The sequence below is a fragment of the Colletes latitarsis genome, chromosome 8, assembly GCF_051014445.1.
Source record: "Colletes latitarsis isolate SP2378_abdomen chromosome 8, iyColLati1, whole genome shotgun sequence".
Taxonomy (NCBI): Eukaryota; Metazoa; Arthropoda; class Insecta; order Hymenoptera; family Colletidae; genus Colletes; species Colletes latitarsis.
The window spans coordinates 32,979,480-33,001,796 of NC_135141.1; the positions used below are offsets into that span (position 1 = coordinate 32,979,480).

Below are 22,317 nucleotides of genomic sequence, written 5' to 3' on the forward strand. Positions count from 1 at the left end.
TCTCCTTATGGACTTTCGTGGCCCAATCTGACTGCCATACCAACCTAAATTCGTTTATTATATCAAGAATCAATTCTAAATTCGCAGCCATTAGCTCGGTGTCACCCACGAAGAATAACTTTTCTATCGTGGGTGACACCGATTACCAGGTCTCACCACGTGGAGGTTGCTGCGAGTGGAGACCCGAAGGGAGATAGATGGAATCCAAGTTCCATCGATCTCCCTCTTACATCCTTAGAAACTAGATTAGTCGTGCCAAGTAATTATTTTGTTTAAAAGAGGGACGAAGCTAAATCGTGGGTGACGCGACGCGACGCGATACGACGCGATGCACCATGCAATAGTGCAAGGAACGAGAGACGCGAACCGAATAGCGAGGCCAAAAGGGTCAGCTCGTTGCCTCTTGGCAAGTCCGATCGAAGGGAAAGGGAATCGACGCACCCAACACGGGTTCCCCATTTCCCCCAAGCAGCCTGTTGGGAGCCCGCAGGACCCAACTCGGGATGTCTGACAGAGAGAGGGATCCCGAGTTGGGGCTACCGCAGACAGGAACAGTCCCTGATCCCCTCTGCGGCCGAAACACCCTTTCCCTTGGATCGTCTCGCTAGAGGACGGCAACTGACCCTTCGGGCCAGCTAATCGGCCGATCACTTGCTTTCTACATGGAAGCAGTGGTGATCGGAGGGGACGAGGGACGAGTCAAAGAGAAGCTACTTGTTACATAATTACTTGGCAGGACACGCGGCTACACTAGGGGCTTAAGACTAAATACCAAGTAATTATTTTCCTTAAAAAGGGATGAAGCTAAATTGTTGGACACGCGACGCGACGCGATGCTGAACCGTGCAGCAGATCTTCGGATCGAATCAACACTACCCTTGGTAGATTGATTTCTATTTCTAGAAATCGATCTATCATGGGCAGGCGACTAGATCTTTCGGACAAACTGGACGGCCGATCACATGTTTCGTTCGTCGAAACAGCGGTGATCGAAGCGAGAAACGAGAGAACGTGTCGAGAGAAGCTACTTGTTAAATAATTACTTGGCAATATTGGGAGACGCATACACTAGAGACTTAAAATTAACGTCGAAGCTAAAGTCTAGTCAAGTTGAAGCTAAAATTCGGACGATAGAAGGAAACAGAGTTCCTTGACTTAGTTGTACCAAGCAATTATTTGGTTAAAAAGAGGGATGAAGCTAAATCGTGGGATACGCGACGCGACGCGACGCGATGCTATACCGTGCAGCGGATCCGAGGATCGAACCTACTGCCCTTGCTAACTCGATCTCAACAAGAAAACAGAGAACTGCAACTCCGAATCGAGGTCTCCATTTCTCCAACGCAACCCGCCGGGAGCCCGAAGGACCCGACTTAGGTTGTCTGACAAAGAGAGAGTACCTGAGACAGAGTCGACTTCCGCTGGAAGGTATGCGTTTCCGCAGAATACGGAAACTCCACACCTTCCAGCGAAGTGCCGTTTTCCCTCAATCAAGCTTACCAAGGGAAGGCGATTAGATCTGTAGGACCAGATACACGGCCGATCACATGTTTCATTCGATGAAACAGCGGTGACCGAAGCTAGGAACGAGGAAACGAGAGAACGAGAAGCTACTCATTGAATAATTGCTTGGTAAAACGCGGTAATACGTATAATAAGGAAATCTTCGACGTTAATTTTAAGATTCGCGGCGAAGCTTAAGACTAATCAACTTGGAATTAGAAGTCCCTCGGCGGTTGTGGCGTACTCCCTCGATGTCCTTGCGATTAATCTAAATTTAATCTGAAATCAAAACTAATATTTATATTCGTGAGATATGGAAGGAAATTAAGCAACATATTACAAGAATTTAAGCTGAAACATAAAAATAAAAATCTTATATTAATCAGTGTCATCGAAACAAATATGGTACATGCATCGACACAATGTTATAGATATCAAAATGAACATTTGTAATAATGGAAGAAACTTGGATCGAGACCCCAAATTGAATCAACACCAAACAATCAAACGAAACGAAAGAATCAAACAAAGTACCTCCGCAGATTATTACGAGATTTCGAACAAGAACGTAACCACAAAAATCTTATTCTAATCAGTGGAATAAAAATACCCGAAATTACATTATTATATCCTACAATACTATACATATCAAAGCAATAACATAAATTCGACAAACAAAAGTAGAAACAGAGAAAAGGAACATTCATAACAACCAAATAAAATCAGATAGATAAATAAAATTGAATTCACATGAAACAAACAAATAAAAATAATGAAATACAAACAAGTGGAGTGGACTTACTACTTGTCGTCAGTACATAGGATAGTTACCACTAAGCCGCTGTTGCCACTGGGCCAACTGTAAAATAAGAAAATATTCATATTATAGCAACATCAGTTAGGCAAGTAAAGCAAAATTGGTATCAAACGACAGAATAGAAGAGGGGAGAGAATTTTTAAACAGTTCTTACCGTTGGTCATCACCGTCCGGCACTGGTCAGTAGTGGTCAGTAGTGGTCAGTAGTCGGATCTGCACTGGTCAGTAGTGGTCAGTTCTGGTCACTCCTGGTCAGTCCTGGTCAGTCCTGGTCACTCCTGGTCACTCCTGGTCCCCCCAGTGGTCAGCGATCCACGAATGGCCTGACTTCGGCCCGCGAGACCCGATCCCCCTGGATGCTCCAGGGGTACTGAAGAATTTGTCCAGCGGTAGTCTTCGAGTGGGGAAGTCGAAGAGTGGGGAGACAGTGTCAACGTGAAGAGTTAAGAACCTCTTGGTCTAGAGAACAATACTATTTCGATTGGTCCCACCTCTTGACCATTTCTGGATCTTCACTGGACCGCTGACCTTGATGTCAACCTCACTGTTGACCACTAGTGACCATAAGTTAGCGACCCATTAAAACCATTACGAAGATTAAAGCCTTCTTACGAGGATCCCCTTACAATTTGATGCATGATCTATTTAACATTTTGTTTCTCTTTAGAAGAGTGTATCTCATGTTATAAAACACTCGTGGTACAGCGATAGCGTTCATTCCACTAACGATAGATCTATTCTTTACCTCGACTATTTTCGGACTAAAATTGCAAAATAATAATTCTCCCTCGTAGGTTACAAATATAAACTCTGGTAGAAATAGTCCGTGATGGTCAGACGGATTTATCGTAATCGTTACCGACGAATTTTCCACATGGACATTCTCAAAAACTTATTCCTCGTCTTCGTTTCATTTTTGTACGAAAAATCGCCTTATGGTCGATCGTACCACTTGCTCCCCTTCGTCGTATAGGGATTCGAGGCGACAAGAAGTAAAAGTTTGAAGATTTTCTCTAATAATTCGAGGACAGTTATTAAAGAAAATTCCTGTCGATGTTCCAGGGATTCCTCGATGGCGTCGTCATCATCGTTCGTTGGTCGACGTTTCGGAGGATGGCGAGCCGGCGGAAGTCACGAATATGTTCGATGTCCTGTACGACAACCAGCTTCCATGGACGAGCGGTAAGGAAATCCTTTTACGCTTTGCTCCGAATACATGAATTATTCCGCGCAGATAAAGTGACATCATTCGACTAAACAATCGAGACAAAGAATTTTGCTTCTTTAAAAGTCATCGACTCGAACGTACCGGAAATATAATTTTTCATCGCCCGTACCGATTCCGTAAAATCTCTTGCGCTCCATTAACGTTTTATCACCGATCACTACGGCACAAAAACCGTTTAAAAGCAGTGTTGCACGAAACGAAAAATAGTCCACGATACCAAAAACATTGTGCACACCAGCCGTTTATTATCGCATATTATCGTTCGAACCATCGTAACAGTTCCCTCTAGACTCGTTATCGCTTGTTTAATCTTCTTCCTATTATACTTTCCCAAATGAGTTTCGTGCCATTCGAACAAGCACATAATTATGATCATTCGAAGTCGTTAATGCAAATTTATGCGCTATATGATCGTCGATGTTTCGTTAGCCATTATTTCGATATCTTTATCTTCGATTTCCGTTTCCACCCGCGACTTTTGTGCGAGAAACACGCTACAGTGGATGATCAAATTATTATTATCATCGGATGGAAAAAATTGCACATTTTATATTTTCGGTGTTGTTTTTTATTATATTTTAAAAAATTTTTAATAATTTGTACAAGTTTTAAAATGCATTATTGCATATTAAGAATATAACTGTAATTTTTTTTTAATGAAAAGGTTTCGTTGCAAGTACAATTAAAATTCAAAATGACCATAAAACTTTGATCACCCACTGTAATTTAACGTATCTCTGTTTACGACCAAACGTTAACACAAGTATTACACGAGTCATTGTATGCAACCGTCAAATAGTGAATGCATTTATCGAGACATTCGAATATTTTAACATTAAATATTTGCTCTATTTAACGATAATGTCCCAGTTAAGTTTAGAAAATCAATCTTGTTCTAAAGCGGTAAAGAAAATTGGGTTGCAGAGGATTGCGTCCATTGCCATGTAAAAAAGAACTTGTTGACCTACATATGTACTATACAAAGTGTCCCGCGCAACTGGGACAGGCTGTATCTTTGAAACCGTTGAAGATAAAGAGAAAAATTACGTGACAAAAGTAAATCGTTTCCGATGCTTCGTACTCTTACGTTACGCAATGTATGCACAAATTGCAACTGTAAGAAACTCAAGAAAAAACAGATGCTAACTGTTTTAAATATTCGTCAATTTGTTTTTAAGAAAAACCACTGATTCAATAGAGAAAACCAGTTGTTTCTCTTGTTTCTGCTTATTTATTTTCCATATACGTTCGAAAATATATAAAATGGACTTCCACTATGGAACTAGGAAAATTAAGGTTAGGATTTGTGAATTTCAGCAAGGTTACAAAAATAAGAAACAAATTTTAGGTTATGTAATTTACAATGATATAGAATCAAAATTGTAGTCTTCCAGGAAATTGTATGGTCTTCAACTAGCTGTGAACGTGTTAAGGGCTGTTCTAAAGACTTGGCAGCAATGAGCTTCGCGTAACGAGGCTGTTGGCCTGTAACAAAAATGATCCGAAAATCCCATAAGCGGGTTATCTACCCCCTGGTGCTCCACACCAGGCGCCACGACACAGAATTATCAGCCCTCTCAAGGTTCCCCATATCGCCAAGGTTGGGTATTGACTCCATGTACAATTTGCCTGTGCTAATATTTTCTCTTGTATCTCTTTATCGTGGTCAGATTTGTGCAACACCACCAGGTCTTTGGCCAGTTCTTTCCACTCTTTCGTACCCTGTACCGATCTAATTCAGAATCCGGAAGGCTAAGGCTGAGTGAATTTGACCAGAACGAGCCCTCCAATTTCCAGTATAAGAAAACATTGGCTTAATAAAGGGTTTTAGATCCGTCTAAAATCAGGAAGTTTCACTCCAGTCTCGTACATATCACTCGAACACCGTATACGTAGACTCCTCGACCGACCATCGATAAGGTAGAGCCTGCCTTGCTAATGAGTCCATTAGTAGGCCCAGGACGAAATGTGATGGCGCCTCCTCTTTCTTGTTTCTAAGGAAGGTTAGGATTTAGTAACAGTCTCGATACTCCGGTGTTAGGGACGATCCGTGATTCCGTTTAAAAGATATTGTTTGATTGATTATTAAGTCATAGTATTTACTGAAATCCGCAGGTGTTATCGGCGATCTTACGATATCGACGCTCGTCTACCCCGTTATTTCCACTATCATCGGCGCGTCGGTGTCGAACGACACTCAAAAAGCTGCGACTACGCGAGACGTACGCCCGAATCGAGCATCGACGTTCAACATTTTGGTCTGCCCATTCTCAGCGTCAGCGAGCCCAGCCCGCCGGACGAAAACGACCGGGTGGACGATTATTTGTAGGACTTGCTTGCCGAGGACTTCCTGAAGGAGCTCCTCGTGTGACCCCAACATGATCACTCTGTTGCTTCGCGTATACATCGCAGTTTTAAGGTAAACTCTCGAAGCAAGAACTCTTTCGATCGTGTCGGCAAGGAAAATCCAACATTCTCGGTAACGCGATCGCGTAGTTTCGAGGCGGTGATTCTCTTGTCTGATCGCGACGAGTGCGCGGGAAGAAATTCATTGTCATGCGCGGTGCTTACATATTTCGTAAAACTCACTGTGGACGACTTTGAAGAAAAATTTTTAATTTTACATTTGTACGTACACGTAGAGAATATCCCCGATCGTACGATGGTGCGTTTTTGAAAGGAAATTTTCTGTTATAACGGCAATATCGATAAAAATCGATAGTAAAGTTGTCGATCGTGTAACGTGTATTCGGTGGCGCTATCAATTGCTACCGATAATATTCATATCTTGTGTACAAATTCGAAGCGAGATTATCGACCCGTGAACAGTATGTAATTTCACCACGAACGTTAAACGTAAAATTTCATTTGGTACGAATTATGACATATCCGAATCTCGTTCGAGAGATAAATATTACAAAGATCACCAAACAAATGCATTACAATCCCGCTTCGAATCGACGGATTGGAAGAAACTACTTGCGATGGAATAACGATTGAAAATACTACGAACGACGTGATACGATTAATCGTGTAATGTCAATTGTGCAGACGTTTAACGTACGAAGTTCCAGTTTACAAAGGGCACTCTAAATATCTTTCGTCTCTTTTGACTCTTTGAGGTTATATTTATTCCAAAATATCCCATTCTACGATGTATGTAATGGATGTTTCGTGTGATTTGTAAAGACCACGTCTGTCCCGGTGTACGCTGTTCTGTGTCTCTCCTTTTCCTTTTCATGCTTCCGTGCAACATTGTTAACCAGCAATCGATGGAAAACTACTCAAATACAGCGTGAAACACTGCAGGACACTGTAATCACTGTACCTTACACGCGTTTTTAACGCGATCTCTAGGATTACGATCGATCGTAGATATCTTGGCGATCAGATTTTGCGTTAACTTTCTATCGAACGAAATTACGCGCCATTTTGTATTCGTCGCGTGTTTCATACTCGATCGAAGCTGTTAGAATTATTTACGTTCGCGGGATTATTATTTAAATAACAGTACGTATCGCTAAAGAGCTAGTTTTCAACAATAGGTGGGATTATAAGAGAAAAGTGGGTTATCGAGGACGCAGAAAATTTGGCAACACGCGAAACACTATAACGTAACGTCGTGTTGATCGATGGACATAGATGATACGATTAATAGAAAAGAATCGCGATGAAAGCTTTACGCATGACCAGGACTGATTTAAGTGCAGTGTATATAAAAGATAGACAAAGAATACTATCAAATAATATATTTTTTAGTTTATTGAAAGAGCATATTGAAATTAGAAAATGAAAGAGAACGTTTCATTCTCTTAATTTTTATAATAAAAAGAAATATATCATTCGAGGACTAGTTTTGTAAAGAAACGCTTTTAATATCTCCCTGCTTACTTTGCAGATTAATTAACGCTAAGAAATAAACATTATCGAGAAGAATTTCAATTACTAGACTGTGACAAATTCGCTGTTGCGTTTAATTCGATGATTTCAGCCAAATTATTTGAATACTTCTATAATTACCGAATTACGTTTTGAAGAATTAGTATCGAATTCTGCGAACACAACGTGGACAGTTTGGACAGGAAATTTGAAATAATGCGTAAATTAAACACGTTCCCTATCAAACATGACACTCCATATTATACCCAGTCGTGTAGTTTAAGGAAACTGTTTTTTATCGATGCTCAAACGCAAAGATCGACCAAAGTCAATATTAAACATCCTGTTAGACGACGCAGTAACGACTTCGAATAAATTCTTATGTGAATCGTCCTTCCGTTTAATAAATTTTTAGCAACGAAAGTACATTAAATGTGCTAATTCTCAAACTCTCTCTTTTCCGAAATACTCTGATCGTTACATTTATAGTACATATTTTCTATTACATTTAATTTCTTGATCGAGAGATTTATCTTAATGTACAAACTTTATTAACGATTTTCATTGTATTAATCTTTTTAAACACGTGCAGTTACGCGTTCATTAAACTTCCATAAACTTTAAACGTATTTTCTCTCTAACTTCGTTCGGAAATTTACAGCGTTATGTCGTTGATATCTAAGATGATATCTAAGAACGAAGAGAGAGTTTGGGATTCGTGTGATCATTGTCACTTATCAGGGCTCATTATTACGTGGGAACAATAGATTGTGAAATATGTGCGACAGATTCAAGTACTTAACCGTGTTACATTGGACATTGAAAATTTCAAGATCGACTTAGTTTATCGGTATTGTTTAACACGGATATTTTATTACTCATCATCTATTCTATGACGTGTTTTTGGACCAATCAGTATGATAAAACAGGGGCCATAACTTCGTCGTCCCTACGTTGAATCTTTCCAATATTTAAACATTTACGAGTATGTATATAACATATATATATAATATATAATCAAAATTATATATATGTACGTATGTATGTGTACATATACATATATACATATATACATATGTATAATCAGAATAGAATTTTGTTACATCGATGATAAAATAGTGTGCTTTCTTCAGAGCTATCAGAAATTCAATTTAATTCTATTATACGTTGTTTACACACGAATTATAATTTCACGTACTATTTATCAATTTATCAATCCCGTTTCATTCCATTTCTAGAAAACGATACGACAACTCTCAAATTTTGGGGACCAAATAAATAATTATAAAGATACAGAGAAGAATTTAATTAGTTTCATTCCTGAATATTTTTTGAACCATTCTAGAGGAATCATCCGAAATACTCTTCCTTGTAAAATTTCATTATCATATTCACAATTAAAATGATATACATATAAAAGGAATATGATATTGGTACCATAAAATCAGACTTTTATTTATACGCTATTTTGCAACGATAAATTACGTAAACGCACTTTCAAACTGCTTACATACATATATACTAAAATGTCGTAAATTATATATTACGTGCAATGTATTTAATTAGTAATAATACCATTAACGTTCAATTAAATTATTAATTCCTTCTGAGAACGTGTGACTGTTAACGATTGTAATGTTTGTCAAGTGAAAATAGGAAGGACTACGATATGTATAAATTCTTAATCGTCAAATCTTCTGTAAATATTTGGACGTGACACTAGAAACAATCGTCTACGTATTTCATTAAAGTAAACAATTATAAACCGGATAGAAAATGCGTCTGGTTGTATGTACTTTTTTTTATTTCCACTTTACGTTTACAACGATAATTTCAATTCCGTATTATTGATAAAATCATGCATTTAAAAAATTCGTTCAGCTTTTCTGTTACAAGTGTCCAACCACGAATACTGTCGCACGTATTAATCCAACCTAAGTATACCTAGTATACTAGTACACGACGTACGTATCTATAGAAATCACATTATAGTATCTATAAAAGCAAATCGATAATGTAACCTTAGCTCTTACGATCACCATGATTCTCGTGTGTACATTCACATTGTTTCGCTCATTGATCTATTCGCGAGCTTCGACGCTATGCTCGTGTATGATTATACGTTCCTCCTGAGACATTTGTGTACATACTCATAAAGAAAACGTGTTACGTGACGATCGAATCAGAGCGCGAACAGTTTTTCCCAATTTTATTGTAATTTTAACGAGGTTTAACGACAAAGGCACTGGCTTAATTATTTGCTCGGTAGAAAGTCTTGAGATATATGTTCAATCTTTCGAGTATGATGTTCGTGCGACCGATTATATCAATTAAAACGATAATAGACGAATTAAGATTACGAAAGAGAGAGAAAAGGAGTTTAATAAAAAAAAAAATACACATCTATTTTTAGCAGTACAGTTATTAATTACATATTACGAAGAAACGAAATAAAATACATTTATTCAGACACGTGCTTAGCTGTACCGTCGATAATGTAAGAGAAATGGGTGTTGCTTAAATTTACGTAGGGTAATTTGTTATAATAACAGGGTAAATGTTAGAGAACGTACATTTTAATTATACAAACTATCGTTGAAATATTTAATATCTTGTTTCCAACGTTCGATTAAGGGATCACAAAAATCGCCGAAGTTGGTAAAAGGATACGAGGTGTAAGAACTATCGAGCAGAAAATTAAGCAGCATGTATAAAATTTTGGAAGTAGAGAGTAATGGTCAATGGAAGACTTATATGCATATATGTATGTACCTATAAGCATACCTTATACTCGTACGTAAAATCGTAGTGAAGGTTTAATCAATAAAGTAATATGCGATAATATTATTTTTATCCTCAAATTGTACAGAAATATCAAATCTCTGCGAAAGAATGCTTAAACGCGTGTTGTATTATTGTGCAGGGTATTGCCACTAAAAACAGACCACCTTACTATCTTTGCTATTTTATTATAGTATAAAGCTTACGTTACTTACAAAAGTTCTATAGCTTCAAGATAAAAAGAGTAAAATTACAATTTTCAAATTTAATTTTGAATAAATTATGTCCTGAGTGATTTCATATTTTGCTTAAATACTCTGTAGTTCGATTTAGGTATTCTATAAACTATACGTCAATGTTAAAATTGTCTAAAAGTTTTACAATTACAAAGTCGCCGATTTTTGTTATTTAAAATAGAGGAAGTATCGAGATGGTTTCTTTTTAACGAAAGACCCTGTATAGTAATGCGAGGCTCATGCTGAAATCCATTTGCCGACAGGCCAAGAACTTTATTTAATTAATCACTTTGATTAATTCGTAGAAACAACGAATCATGAAGAGGCAACGATGTATCATAATTCGATTTTTGGTACTTTTATGTAAAATTCTATCAAGATTACATGCATTTTAAAATGATTAGCTATTAATTAATTATACAGCGATTGCATAAGATTATATTACATATCGTTTAATATTATACAATATGTCTAAAATTACAATTTCAATTCGTATTTTAACGGACGTTATTTACCAAAGAATTAAGCATCTTTTCTATTCGAAATTCAATTCAATTGATATGTATATCGTATACTTTATATTTAATTTTTCTAATTTATAAATATATTTCTTAGAACGAAAGAGAATAAATTCAGGGATACTTTAAAACGATATCACCGATAAACAATTGGCATTAGCTTTTTATGAAATGATACTCGTCCGCTATTATTTTCACGTAAAATTTGAATCAAGAGCAATCAGTCATTGATGTATTTTATACCCATCTTTAATTGTACAAATTAACGTGATATCTCGCGCACAATATGTCCAAAAACTTATACAACGAAAATATGCATTGCAACTCTATAAATAACGGTTAACGGTCAAACATTCGCCAACTGTAAATAAAGAGCACGCGATTCTTGGGTTAAAAATAGATAGCAGCATGAGACTTGTAACAAATCGATGCAAAATTTTAGCTGCAATGTTTAATAATCATAGCTTTAATAAAGAGACCAAATATATAAAGAATTCGTATTGTCTTAGAAAGGACCCAGTCTTAAGCAAGATCGAATTATGCAATTTTTGCAAGAAAACATGGCAGAGGCGTGATTCAAAGCGACTGTAGTACTCCTGTATATGTATACATATACATATGTACGTGTACTAATTACAATTTTAATCATGTTGATCTGCGACAGATGCTGCATTGAACCATTATTTGATCGACGACACTCGTAACGAGTTGAGAAAATTTTCTATTTGTTATTTGCAAATTCACGTCGTACGATGAATCGGAGATAAAATGTATGAACAACGTATTAGCGCCAATCATAAAACAATCTTTGTTCAGAAATATGCATCAGAGCGTCTTACATTGAAAAAATAAAAATTTACTTGTTTCGGTCGTATTAATGCAAGTAAATATTAAGATTCTGCAAAAAGTCCTATCATTTCGCTCGAGTGTCAATAAACATTAAAAGATAGTTCTTCGCAATGTTCGAAGACTTTTAATCTGGAAACATATCCAGTCCAATGCACATTTGGACGACGAATAAATTAGAAAACACACTACAGGAAATTGTGACATAACCTCGTACGTAAAAAGGCGGGAATATTACACGAACATTGAATTGCATTGAAGTGTATACAAACACACAGAAGGTAAAAATCTATTCACCCTTTAAATCTTTGTAATTAATTTCTCCTCTTCTAAACAGCTCCGACGAAACCACTTTTTTTATCCAATAAATTCTGTCTTGCATATTGTAATTATTTGATTTATGGTAATCGAAAATAAAAAATTAAAGAAAATATAAATATATTTATAAATATCAATCTCAATTTTTCTTATTCATATCCTTGTGCTTGTTTTTAGAATACCATCAGATTCTGTAAGTATAATTATTATATAAACATTTAAATTATTCCAGTATACAATGTACTCTGGAATATTGCATACTCGCGTTTCATCAAAGGATAAAAATAATTAATATACATGAATTAGGATAATTATATCATTTATTTGACGTAACGGTTACACAATAGTATAAAATTATCTTTCTAAATTATCTTTTGTTTAATCTACGGAATCTAGCCTACATGTGTGTTTCAAAGATATAACCAGAGGTGCCAGAAGTGCATCGAAGGTGCTCTCTCACACTATGCCCGATCACGCGTACGTGAGCTCGTGGAGTTTCGAAGGATCGACAAAGACAAAATGACATATGCCCTCTTTCTCGATTCACCGAAGCTGCCCAAAGTAAGTTCGGACCGTCTCGTGGGAGTCGAGAGAAAAAGGCTCACACATCCCTTCTCGCTCTTGAACAACTAATATCCGACCTCTCGTCAACAGGTCTCCGCTGGACTCTGCTGACCGCTACTGACCACTCCTGTTACTTCTGACAACGTATAACGATTACGACTGGCTACTGTTAGCGTCTCCCAGCCTCTGCTGGCCTCTGCTGACCACCGCTTATATTCCTGACAACGTATAACGATTACAACTTGCTTCTGCTTGCCCCTGCTGGTCTCTGCATGCCTCTGCATCCCTCTGCTGGCCTCTACTGACCACTGCTGGTATTTCTGACAATGTATAACGATTAATACTTGTTAGTGCTTGCCCCTCTAAGTCTCTGATTGCCTTTATAGATCTCTGCTTGCCTCTGCATGCCTCTGCTGGCCTCTACTGACCACTGCTGACCGTCGCTTATATTTCTGACAACGTATAACGATTACAACTTGGTACTGTTAGCCTTTCCCAGCCTCTGCTGGCCTCTGCTGACCACCACTTATATTTCTAACAACGCATAACGATTACTACGGACTTCTATCTGCCTCTGCTGGCCTCTGCTGACCACCGCTTATATTTCTGACAACGTATAACGATTACAACTTGCTACTGCTTGCACCTGCTGGTCTCTGCATGCCTCTGCATCCCTCTGCTGGCCTCTACTGACCACTGCTGGTATTTCTGACAATGTATAACGATTAATACTTGTTAGTGCTTGCCCCTCTAAGTCTCTGATTGACTTTATAGATCTCTGCTTGCCTCTGCTGGCCTCTACTGACCACTGCTGACCGTCGCTTATATTTCTGACAACGTATAACGATTACTACTGACTTCTGCCAGCCTCTTCCACCCTGTTCCAGCCTCTGCTGGCCACCGCTTATATTTCTAACAACGCATAACGATTACTACTGACGTCTGCCAGCCTCTGCTGACCGCTGCTGACCACTCCTGTTACTGACAACGTATAACGATTGCGACTGGCTACTGTTAGCCTCTCCCAGCCTCTGCTGGCCTCTGCTGACCACCGCTTATATTTCTGACAACGTATAACGATTACTACTGACTTCTGCCTGCCTCTGCTGGACTCTGCTGACCGCTACTGACCACTCCTGATACTTTTGACAACGTATAACGATTACAACTTGCTACTGCCTGCCCCTGCTGGACTCTGCTTGCTACTGCTAGCCTTTGCTGACCACAGCTGACCACCCCTGATGCTTCCGACAACGTATAACGATTACTACTTGTTACTGCTTGCCCCTGCTGGACCCTACGTGCCTCTGCATGCCTCTGCTGGCCTCCGTTGGCCTCTGCTGACCGCTATTGACCACTGCTAACCACCGCTTATATTTCTGGCAACGTACAACGATTACTACTGGCTACTGCCACCCTCTGCTGACCTCTGCCAGCATCTCCCGACCTAAGCTGACCTCTGCCAACATCTCCCGACGTCAGCTGACCATCGCTGACCACTGCTGACCGTTGCTGACAACTTGTCACATGATATAATATAATATAATATGTTTATATGTATTAAAGTTTTGTATAATGTAAATCTATGACAATAAATGATATAATTTTAAAGTATTCTATGTGTTCTCATCATTTTTTACCGTCCTTTTCCTCTCCAAATCATTCTCTTACCTATAAGATGCGTCCCACCTTCTTCGCAAGTTCACCAACATTTTAGAAATGTTCCGGGAACTTTGGAAATCCGAATTTGACCTTGACCTTGGCCCAGTTTCGAAAGTGGGTCAAGGCCATTCGAATTTTAGAAAAATTCTCCGGCCGCTTCGAAAATCCGGATGGCCTTGACCCAATTTCGAAAGTGGGTCAAGGCCATTTGAAATTTCAGAAAAATTCCGGCCGCTTCGAAAATCCGGATGGCCTTGACCCAATTTCGAAAGTAGGTCAAGGCCATTCGAAATTTCAGAAATCTTCCGGCCGCTTCGAAAATCCGGATGGCCTTGACCCAGTTTCGAAAGTGGGTCAAGGCCATTCGAATTTTAGAAAAATTCTCCGGCCGCTTCGAAAATCCGGATGGCCTTGACCCACTTTCGAAATTGGGTCAAGGCCATTCGAAATTTTAGAAATCTTCTGGCCGACTTGGAGATCCGGATGGCCTTGACCCAGTTTCGAAAGTGGGTCAAGGTCACCGGCATTTCAGAAAACACTCCAGACACTTTGGAATTCCAGTTTTAAGTAGAGAAACGGTTTCTTATAACTAAGGGAATAATGGGGACAGGAAAAGAAAGGTAAAAGTGACGAGAACACATAGAATTCTTTGCAATTATATTATTTATTGCCATAGATTTACATTATACAAAGCTTTAATACATATACATCATGTCAGGAGTTGTCAACAAAGGTCAGTAGTGGTCAACAGGGGCCAGCAGAGACCAGCATACGTTATACGTTGCCAGAAATATAAGCAGTGGTCAGCAGAGGCCAGCAGTAGCAAGCAGAGATCACCAGGGGCGAATAGTAGCAAGTAGTAAGGGTTATATGTTGTCAGAAGCATAAGAGGTGGTCAGTAGCGGTCAGCAGAGACGAGCAGAGGCATGCAGTGGCAAGCAGAGATCAGCAGGGGCGAATAGTAGCAAGTAGTAAGGGTTATATGTTGTCAGAAGCATAAGAGGTGGTCAGTAGCGGTCAGCAGAGACGAGCAGGGGCATGCACAGGCACGCAGAAAACTGCAAAGGCAAGCAGAGACTTGTAGGGGCATGCAGTAGTAAGTATTAATCGTTATACATTATCAGAAATACCTGCAGTGGTCAGTAGAGACGAACAGAGGCATGCACAGGCAAGCAGAGACAAGTACACGCTGACAGAGATCAGCAAAGACCAACAGAGGTTAGCAGAAGTCAGTAGGAATCGTTATATGTTGTTAGAAGCATTAGATGTGGTCAGCAGCGGTCAGCAGAGACAAGCAGAGGCGAGCAGAGGCATGCAGTGGCAAGCAGAGATCAGCAGGGGCGAACAGTAGCATGTAGTAATTGTTATACGATGTCAGAAGCATCAGTGGTGGTCAGCAGTGTCCAGCAGAGGCCAGCAAAGACATGCACAGGCAAGCAGAAAACTGCAAGGGCAAGCAGAGACTTGTAGGGGCATGCAGTAGTAAGTATTAATCGTTATACATTATGAGAAATACCTGCAGTGGTCAGTAGCGTTCGGCGGAGGCCAGGAAAGTTCAGCAGAGACGAGCACACGCTGACAGAGATCGGCAAAGACCAACAGAGGTTAGCAGAAGTCAGTAGGAATCGTTATAGTTGTCAGAAATATAAGCGATGGTCAGCAGCGGTGAGTAGAGACGAGCAGAGGCATGCAGTGACAAGCAGAGATCAGCAGGGGCGAACAGTAGCATGTAGTAATTGTTATACGATGTCAGAAGCATCAGGGGTGGTCAGCAGTGTTCAGCAGAGGCCAGCAAAGACATGCACAGGCAAGCAGAAAACTGCAAAGGCAAGCAGAGACTTGTAAGTGCATGCAGTAGTAAGTATTAATCGTTATACATTATCAGAAATACCTGCTGTGGTCAGTAGCGTTCGGCAGAGGCCAGGAAAATTCAGCAGAGACAAGCACACGCTGACAGAGATCAGCAAAGTCAGTAGTAATCGTTATAGGTTGTCAGAAATATAAGCGATGGTCAGCAGAGTCCAGCAGAGGCGAGCAGTAATCAGGTGCAGTCAGTAACAGTCGCTGTATGGTGTGAAAAGTTGTCGGGAGTTCTGTAGTTTCGTCAGCACTGGTCATCAGAGGTCATCAGAGGCAAATAGAAACCAGGAGTAATTTGCAGAGTTCAGTAATGAACTCTAGAAAAGGCAAGTAAAAATACCTGGGCAGTCGAGATTCCGAATCGTATGCCGTAGACGGGAGGTCGGATTTCAGTTGTTAAGGGCGAGAAGGCAAATGTGAGCCTTTGTCTCTCTCCTCCCACGAGGCGGTCCGAAATTACTTAGGGCAGCTTTGGAATAATCGAGAAAGAGGGCATGTGTCAGTTTGCCTTTGTCGATTTTCCGAAACTCTACGAGCTCACGTACGCGTGATCTGGTGTGGGTGAGTAGGGCACCGGGTGCTGAGTCTGGTATCTCTGGATATAACGGCATGTATTTATAAAAGGATGAAATCAATCTTGAAAAATATAAATATCTGTATATACGATCTCAGAGTAACACGGGATTATAAAGGGTTAATCACTGTTACATATATACATGTATATGTAACAGGCAATAACCTAGTGACCACTTCAAAATTTTACTCTTAAGAATCGTGTTTGGGATTGTGTGAACTTTAAAAAATACGTGTTCCTTATTTTTTTGCTACGTTATTGTAGATCTGTAAAATTTAATTAAAATCATCGTCGAATACTTAGGGGATGTTCATTGTAATAGTGGTAAATTTATTTATTTATTTACGTACAAATCGTGTGAAAGAAATTGCTAATAATACCTTTACATATACTAGTACTTTCGCGAACTGATACATTAATACCTCTATTCTATAAAAGCTACCAGAAAAGTATGTGTAATTAGCATCGATGTAAGCAAAGCCGAGCTAAGGTTATTAACCTTCCTGCAACTTTGAATTAATTTAGGCGTTCCTTTCTAACTCAAATTATACGAATTAAAAAATAATGAAATCACATTTTCTAAGTTTAAAGTGTGTAATATGCAATGAACATAATGTAATGATATTTTATTGCATACGAATATTACGCAAGTTATTCGATAAACCAAAGCGTTGCCTTTTTAAAGATTAACTTTACTTGCTTTTAAGCTAGAAAGCTCACTAATAAGGTTAGCAGCTCATATAAAAAGGCTACACTCAACCGAGCTTTTCTACAGATTAGTTGTACGTTTCCGTAAATGTGCGAAATTTTGTTACGCGACAGAGTAAGAAACAAACTTTCAAGAGGGAGAAAAGAACTTCAGTGCCAAGGCTCATATTGATTACTTCGATGCATAATGAATTATTCACGCAACTACACAATTTTACTTGCCGTTGTATTACAACGTTACCTTTAGCAACACAAGGTTAGGAATTTAAGGTCGTACGATTCGATTAATTATCGAACTATTTCTTTTATCTTTCTATACAGTTGTTAACATGATTTCTATGTGATCGTATGTAAAAAATACATTTAATTATGAAAAATATACATAAAATATTTTGAAAGCTTCAATTAATATTGCGTATATTTAAAAGAAATCGTAAAAAATGCAAATGTAAAAAGATCGATAAGATTCATATTAAAAATTTTTAAATGAATATTACTATTAATTTATATATATTTATATACAATTTTTCCTTGTACAGATTGTTTATACAGTTACTGTTTTAGACATCAATAACATGCTTTACACTATTATGTAAAATTGTAACTTAGAAAGAAATCTGAATTTCATAAATTATACGAATTTTTGTACCAGATCGTCATTTGTACATTAAGTTAGCATGTTAATCGAACATGTAGGACACTTTTATCACTTTCTACATCCATTGCTCGCTAAAACATACTATAAAAATGTGTAAAGACTGGAAACAAGCATCTGCTGCTGTATTGTTCCTATGACAATTACATAAAGCTAGAACAAATTATTTCGATACTTTAATTTTACGGAGGTTAATTTACCATACTTTTATTATTCCAGTTGAAACTACTGTGTGAAGAATTCAAAGAACAACAAACGATTAATTATTGTTAAAATGAGATATAACATTTACGTAAAAATAGATATTGCTACTCAATACAGTTAACTCAAAATTGAAATTAAAATCATGTACATTTGCACTTGAGTAATAATTACTTAATTCTACATTCATATATGTGATACCAGAGGCATAACTAAGGCCCCACTATCAACTTTACTATGTGGGCCTTAGAAATGTTGATTATGCCACTGTGTTATATTGTATTTACATATATATGTGATACAATATTAATACATAATTGTTGATTTTCCATATATTTTTATGCTGTCACGATAAAAGGAGTATATATGTATATACACTCCTCTATATACAGTAGCGCCCACATAAGCGACTACGCTCGGGACCGACCGCGATCATTTATGTGGACATATTTACTTCTCAGAATTCAACGGAGATAAAAGAGAGAGAGGAACTAAAAATTGCTAGAGATAACCGCGAACACTTAAGTGGGCAAAAATGCGGTCGCTTATGTGGGCATTATTGTACACAGACATATAGATTGAGGGGCTAAAATTAATAATGGACGTTCGATAATGTTTATAAACGTTGTCTTACATAATTACTAAAGACTTGGATGAAGCAAATTTAAATTTTATTCAGCCTACAGCATTTTAGCTAGATCTGGAACACTTAATATCTATTGGTGAGAAATTGGTGTTCACTGTTCCCTTGTATTCTGGCATACATACTTTTTTTTTTGTTCAGTACATATTAACGAATTGCACATATACAACTCCTTCCATGTAAACTACGTTTACTTCTCACAGCCTCATTGTGAAAATATAATTTGAAAGATAATTTTAATACACTGTATCTTGCATATGTATTAGATATGCTTCTGCAATAGAGCCACCTTCGTAAAGGAAAACTGCATTGCTAAAAATTTCATTACCTCTTTCATCCATATGCTAGAACATTACTCGAAAAAATCTAACATAAACGTTTAATCGATTTTTCGCAATACCTATGTACAAGTGAGAATCTATATGTACAATGTATAATATACTGGTGTACCATATTTGGGAAGTAATTATCTTTCTAAACAGTGCACTTAGTTCTTTGTCACTGTTATATAAGTTCTTGAATCAAGCTTGTCTGTGAACCACAAAACTGATGGATATTACTTTCCTCGTAACTGTCATTGCAAGCACTGTCGTCGTTACTGCAAATGCTTTCATTTTTTGAATCCTGACTGAACCTTACATTACCAAGTTTTGAATTTATCGAGCTTTCTGTTCGTGACATATCACTAATATCTGTATCATCCAACCCCAATGTTAGATCTAAGGAGGATTCATTTTTGGATTCTTGACTAAGACAAGAATCATTTAAATCTGTTACAGACTTATTTTCAGAACCTGTGTTAGAATCTCTGTAAATAGATTGCGGGGAAAGCAACTGTTCAATTTTAGGCAATTTTTCCCCATTTGTTTCTTCGGATTTATTTAACTTTTTTATTAATTCTGCCCAAGGATCTTCCAAAAATGATTTCATATCTATGTACCTCGATATGTCAATCTGTTTGCGCGCATCCTTTTGGTAACCCTGGATATGAAGAAACACATTCGACACCACCCATTAAGACAAGGTATCAGAGCTAAGGATACGATTAAACTATTGCAAATTCTGTTGTAAAATTACCTTTTTCTGACCGTAAAATTGTTTACCAAAATGCTTATAAGGAGAGTACGAATTATTGAAATTTGATTTTGGGGTTGCATGATAATTGTTCCTGTAATGGTTAAATCCACCGCTACCTGAACTACGATGATTACGACTACCTCCGGAACCATGCCAATTACCATTAAGCCTCTTTTGTTCCGACTCTGGTGTAGTCATACCCAAAGGAATAAAGTCGTTTCCAGAATTTACTTGATTTCCATTTGTTGAAATACACTGATAACTGTCACTTGTAACGTAGTTATAACCTGTCCGATTTTTATGATCGCGTGACTTCCAATTATAACTTTGTTTTCCCCTGCTACCGCTTGGCGTACTTAAAGGAGACTTTTTCATTTTAAAATTCTTGTTTACACTACTTTTTTCTTAATATGTTGTACAGATATTTACAAGTAATGTTGTCTATAAAACAAAATACTAAAATGACGCCATATTATTTATCTTAACACGACCACTCGATATCTCGAAGTTTGTCGTGGAATAGTTCGTTCTTTTCAACGATAGATGGCGCTTACTTTTCGACCTCAAACCCCCTGGTGCTAAAACGCCCAAGTTTGTCGTGGAATAGTTCGTTATCTTCACCGCTAGATGGTGCTTATTTATCGACCTCAAACCCCCTGGTGCTAAAACGCCCAAGTTTGTCGTCGAATAGTTCGTTATCTTCACCGCTAGATGGTGCTTATTTATCGACCTCAAACCCTCTGGTGCTAAAACGCCCAAGTTTGTCGTCGAATAGTTCGTACCATCCACGCTAGATGGATTTCTCGACAAACTTGGGCTTTTTAGCACCAGAGGGCCTTAGGTCGGTAAATAAGCGTTGAAGGTAACGAACCATTCCAGGACAAACTTGGGCGTTTTGCCGTAGATGGCGGTGCAAATCATGTACCACTGATGGGTCACACTTTCTTTAACTTATGTACAGGGAGCATCACGGAGAAACTAAACGAACATTTATTATAATAATAATAAGCTTTAGACACTGTTTATTAATTAGACTGAAGTACATATAGTCTCAAGTTAATGTGTATTATGCTTGATGCGATGTGAAACCATGTACTTTTCGAAAGAAACGTGCAAACTACAAATATGTCTTTCTTTGTAAGCCTAAGATCTCTATTCGTTTAATAAATACAATGCAATATATTGCCTTGATATCTAATTATTTGAACCAACAAAACAGCATCAAAAATACTATGATCTAGCTGAGCCACTGGCCATTGTTAAAATCATATGGGATTCCTTTATGCAACGTGTAGAAGTCCTGTTCAATTCTCATAATCCCAAAGGGACTAGCTAACGTATGATTGTCTCGTGGTTACTTTGTATTTTAAGGGATTTAATGACTCTTTCTAGCAACAAGTTATTAAAATAGGGATAACAAATATTCTGTGTATACAAATTCCAAGCGTATAAATTTATTTCAGTTCTGGAGAGGACGTATACGTATATATACAGTGCATTACTTTGTTATTATTATAATAATAATAAGCTTTAGACACTATTCTTGTCAGAAGACACGGTTAACCTGTGTCTTAGGTTAGCGATATCTTCTGACAGGAATAAGACTGTTTCTAGACAAGTTTGGGCCTTTGGCGTTAATAGTGAAGCATTTACAAGTGATCTAAATTACCGAGTACTCTATTGTTGCATTAATAAATAAATTAAAGTTAGTTTTCGATCGTAAATAATTGAAACACCATCTAGTATGCAAAAAGGTGAATTATTTCTCGACAAACTTGGGCGTTTTATCGTAGATGTCGTCTTGATATACATATATAGATATACAGTGAATTACATAGTTATTATAATATTAATAAGCTTTAGATACTGTGTGCCTACATAGGTCGGAAAGTAAAAATGCCTGGGCAGTCGAAAATTTCGACTCGAAATTCCAAATCGTATGCCGTAGACGGGAGGTCGGATTTCAGTTGTTAAGAGCGAGAAGGCAAATGTGAACCTTTCTCTCTCTCCTCCCACGAGGCGGTCCGAAATTACTTTGGGTAGCTTCGAAGAATCGAGAAAGAGGGCACGTGTCAGTTTGCCTTTGTCGATTTTCCGAAACTCTACGAGCTCACGTACGCATGATCTGGCATAGTGTGAGTAATGCATCCGGTGCTCAATCTGGCATCTCTGAATGTCATACGATTTTGTTTGAATTTTCTTCATCGTCCATAAGACGAATTATCGTCGAGATTTTAAAAAATGTGT

At 38.0% G+C, this 22,317-nt stretch overlaps 2 protein-coding genes across 12 annotated transcripts in view; one reads left to right on the forward strand and one right to left on the reverse strand.

The window, feature by feature from the left end:
* Positions 1-11,884, forward strand: part of LOC143345105 (uncharacterized) — a 105,149-nt gene extending 93,265 nt beyond the window's left edge. For 10 of the 11 annotated variants that reach the window (XM_076771900.1, XM_076771909.1, XM_076771906.1 and 7 more), the window contains 2 exons: positions 3,383-3,502; positions 5,664-11,884. In XM_076771900.1, coding sequence (XP_076628015.1) covers positions 3,383-3,502; positions 5,664-5,877 — 334 coding nt within the window. In that variant the 3' untranslated portion in view covers positions 5,878-11,884. The remainder of the gene's footprint in view (positions 1-3,382; positions 3,503-5,663) is intronic. The other variant, XM_076771911.1, reaches the window with a different exon arrangement.
* A 4,482-nt stretch (positions 11,885-16,366) lies between these two features.
* LOC143344875 (uncharacterized) lies at positions 16,367-20,555 on the reverse strand. Its single transcript, XM_076771425.1, has 3 exons — positions 20,071-20,555; positions 16,553-19,974; positions 16,367-16,462 (listed from the first exon to the last, which is right to left on the reverse strand). The coding sequence occupies exons 1-2, from the start codon at positions 20,443-20,445 to the stop codon at positions 19,498-19,500; spliced, it is 852 nt and encodes a 283-aa protein (XP_076627540.1). The 5' UTR covers positions 20,446-20,555; the 3' UTR covers positions 16,367-16,462; positions 16,553-19,497.
* Positions 20,556-22,317: the final 1,762 nt, after the last annotated feature.

Bases quoted from the DNA above. Each gene is read 5' to 3' on its own strand.
- LOC143344875 (XM_076771425.1), bottom strand. From the start codon at position 20,445: ATGAAAAAGTCTCCTTTAAGTACGCCAAGCGGTAGCAGGGGAAAACAA. The intron at 19,975-20,070 runs GTAATTTTACAA...CTTCATATCCAG, and splicing joins AATTTTACGGTCAGAAAAAG to GGTTACCAAAAGGATGCGCG.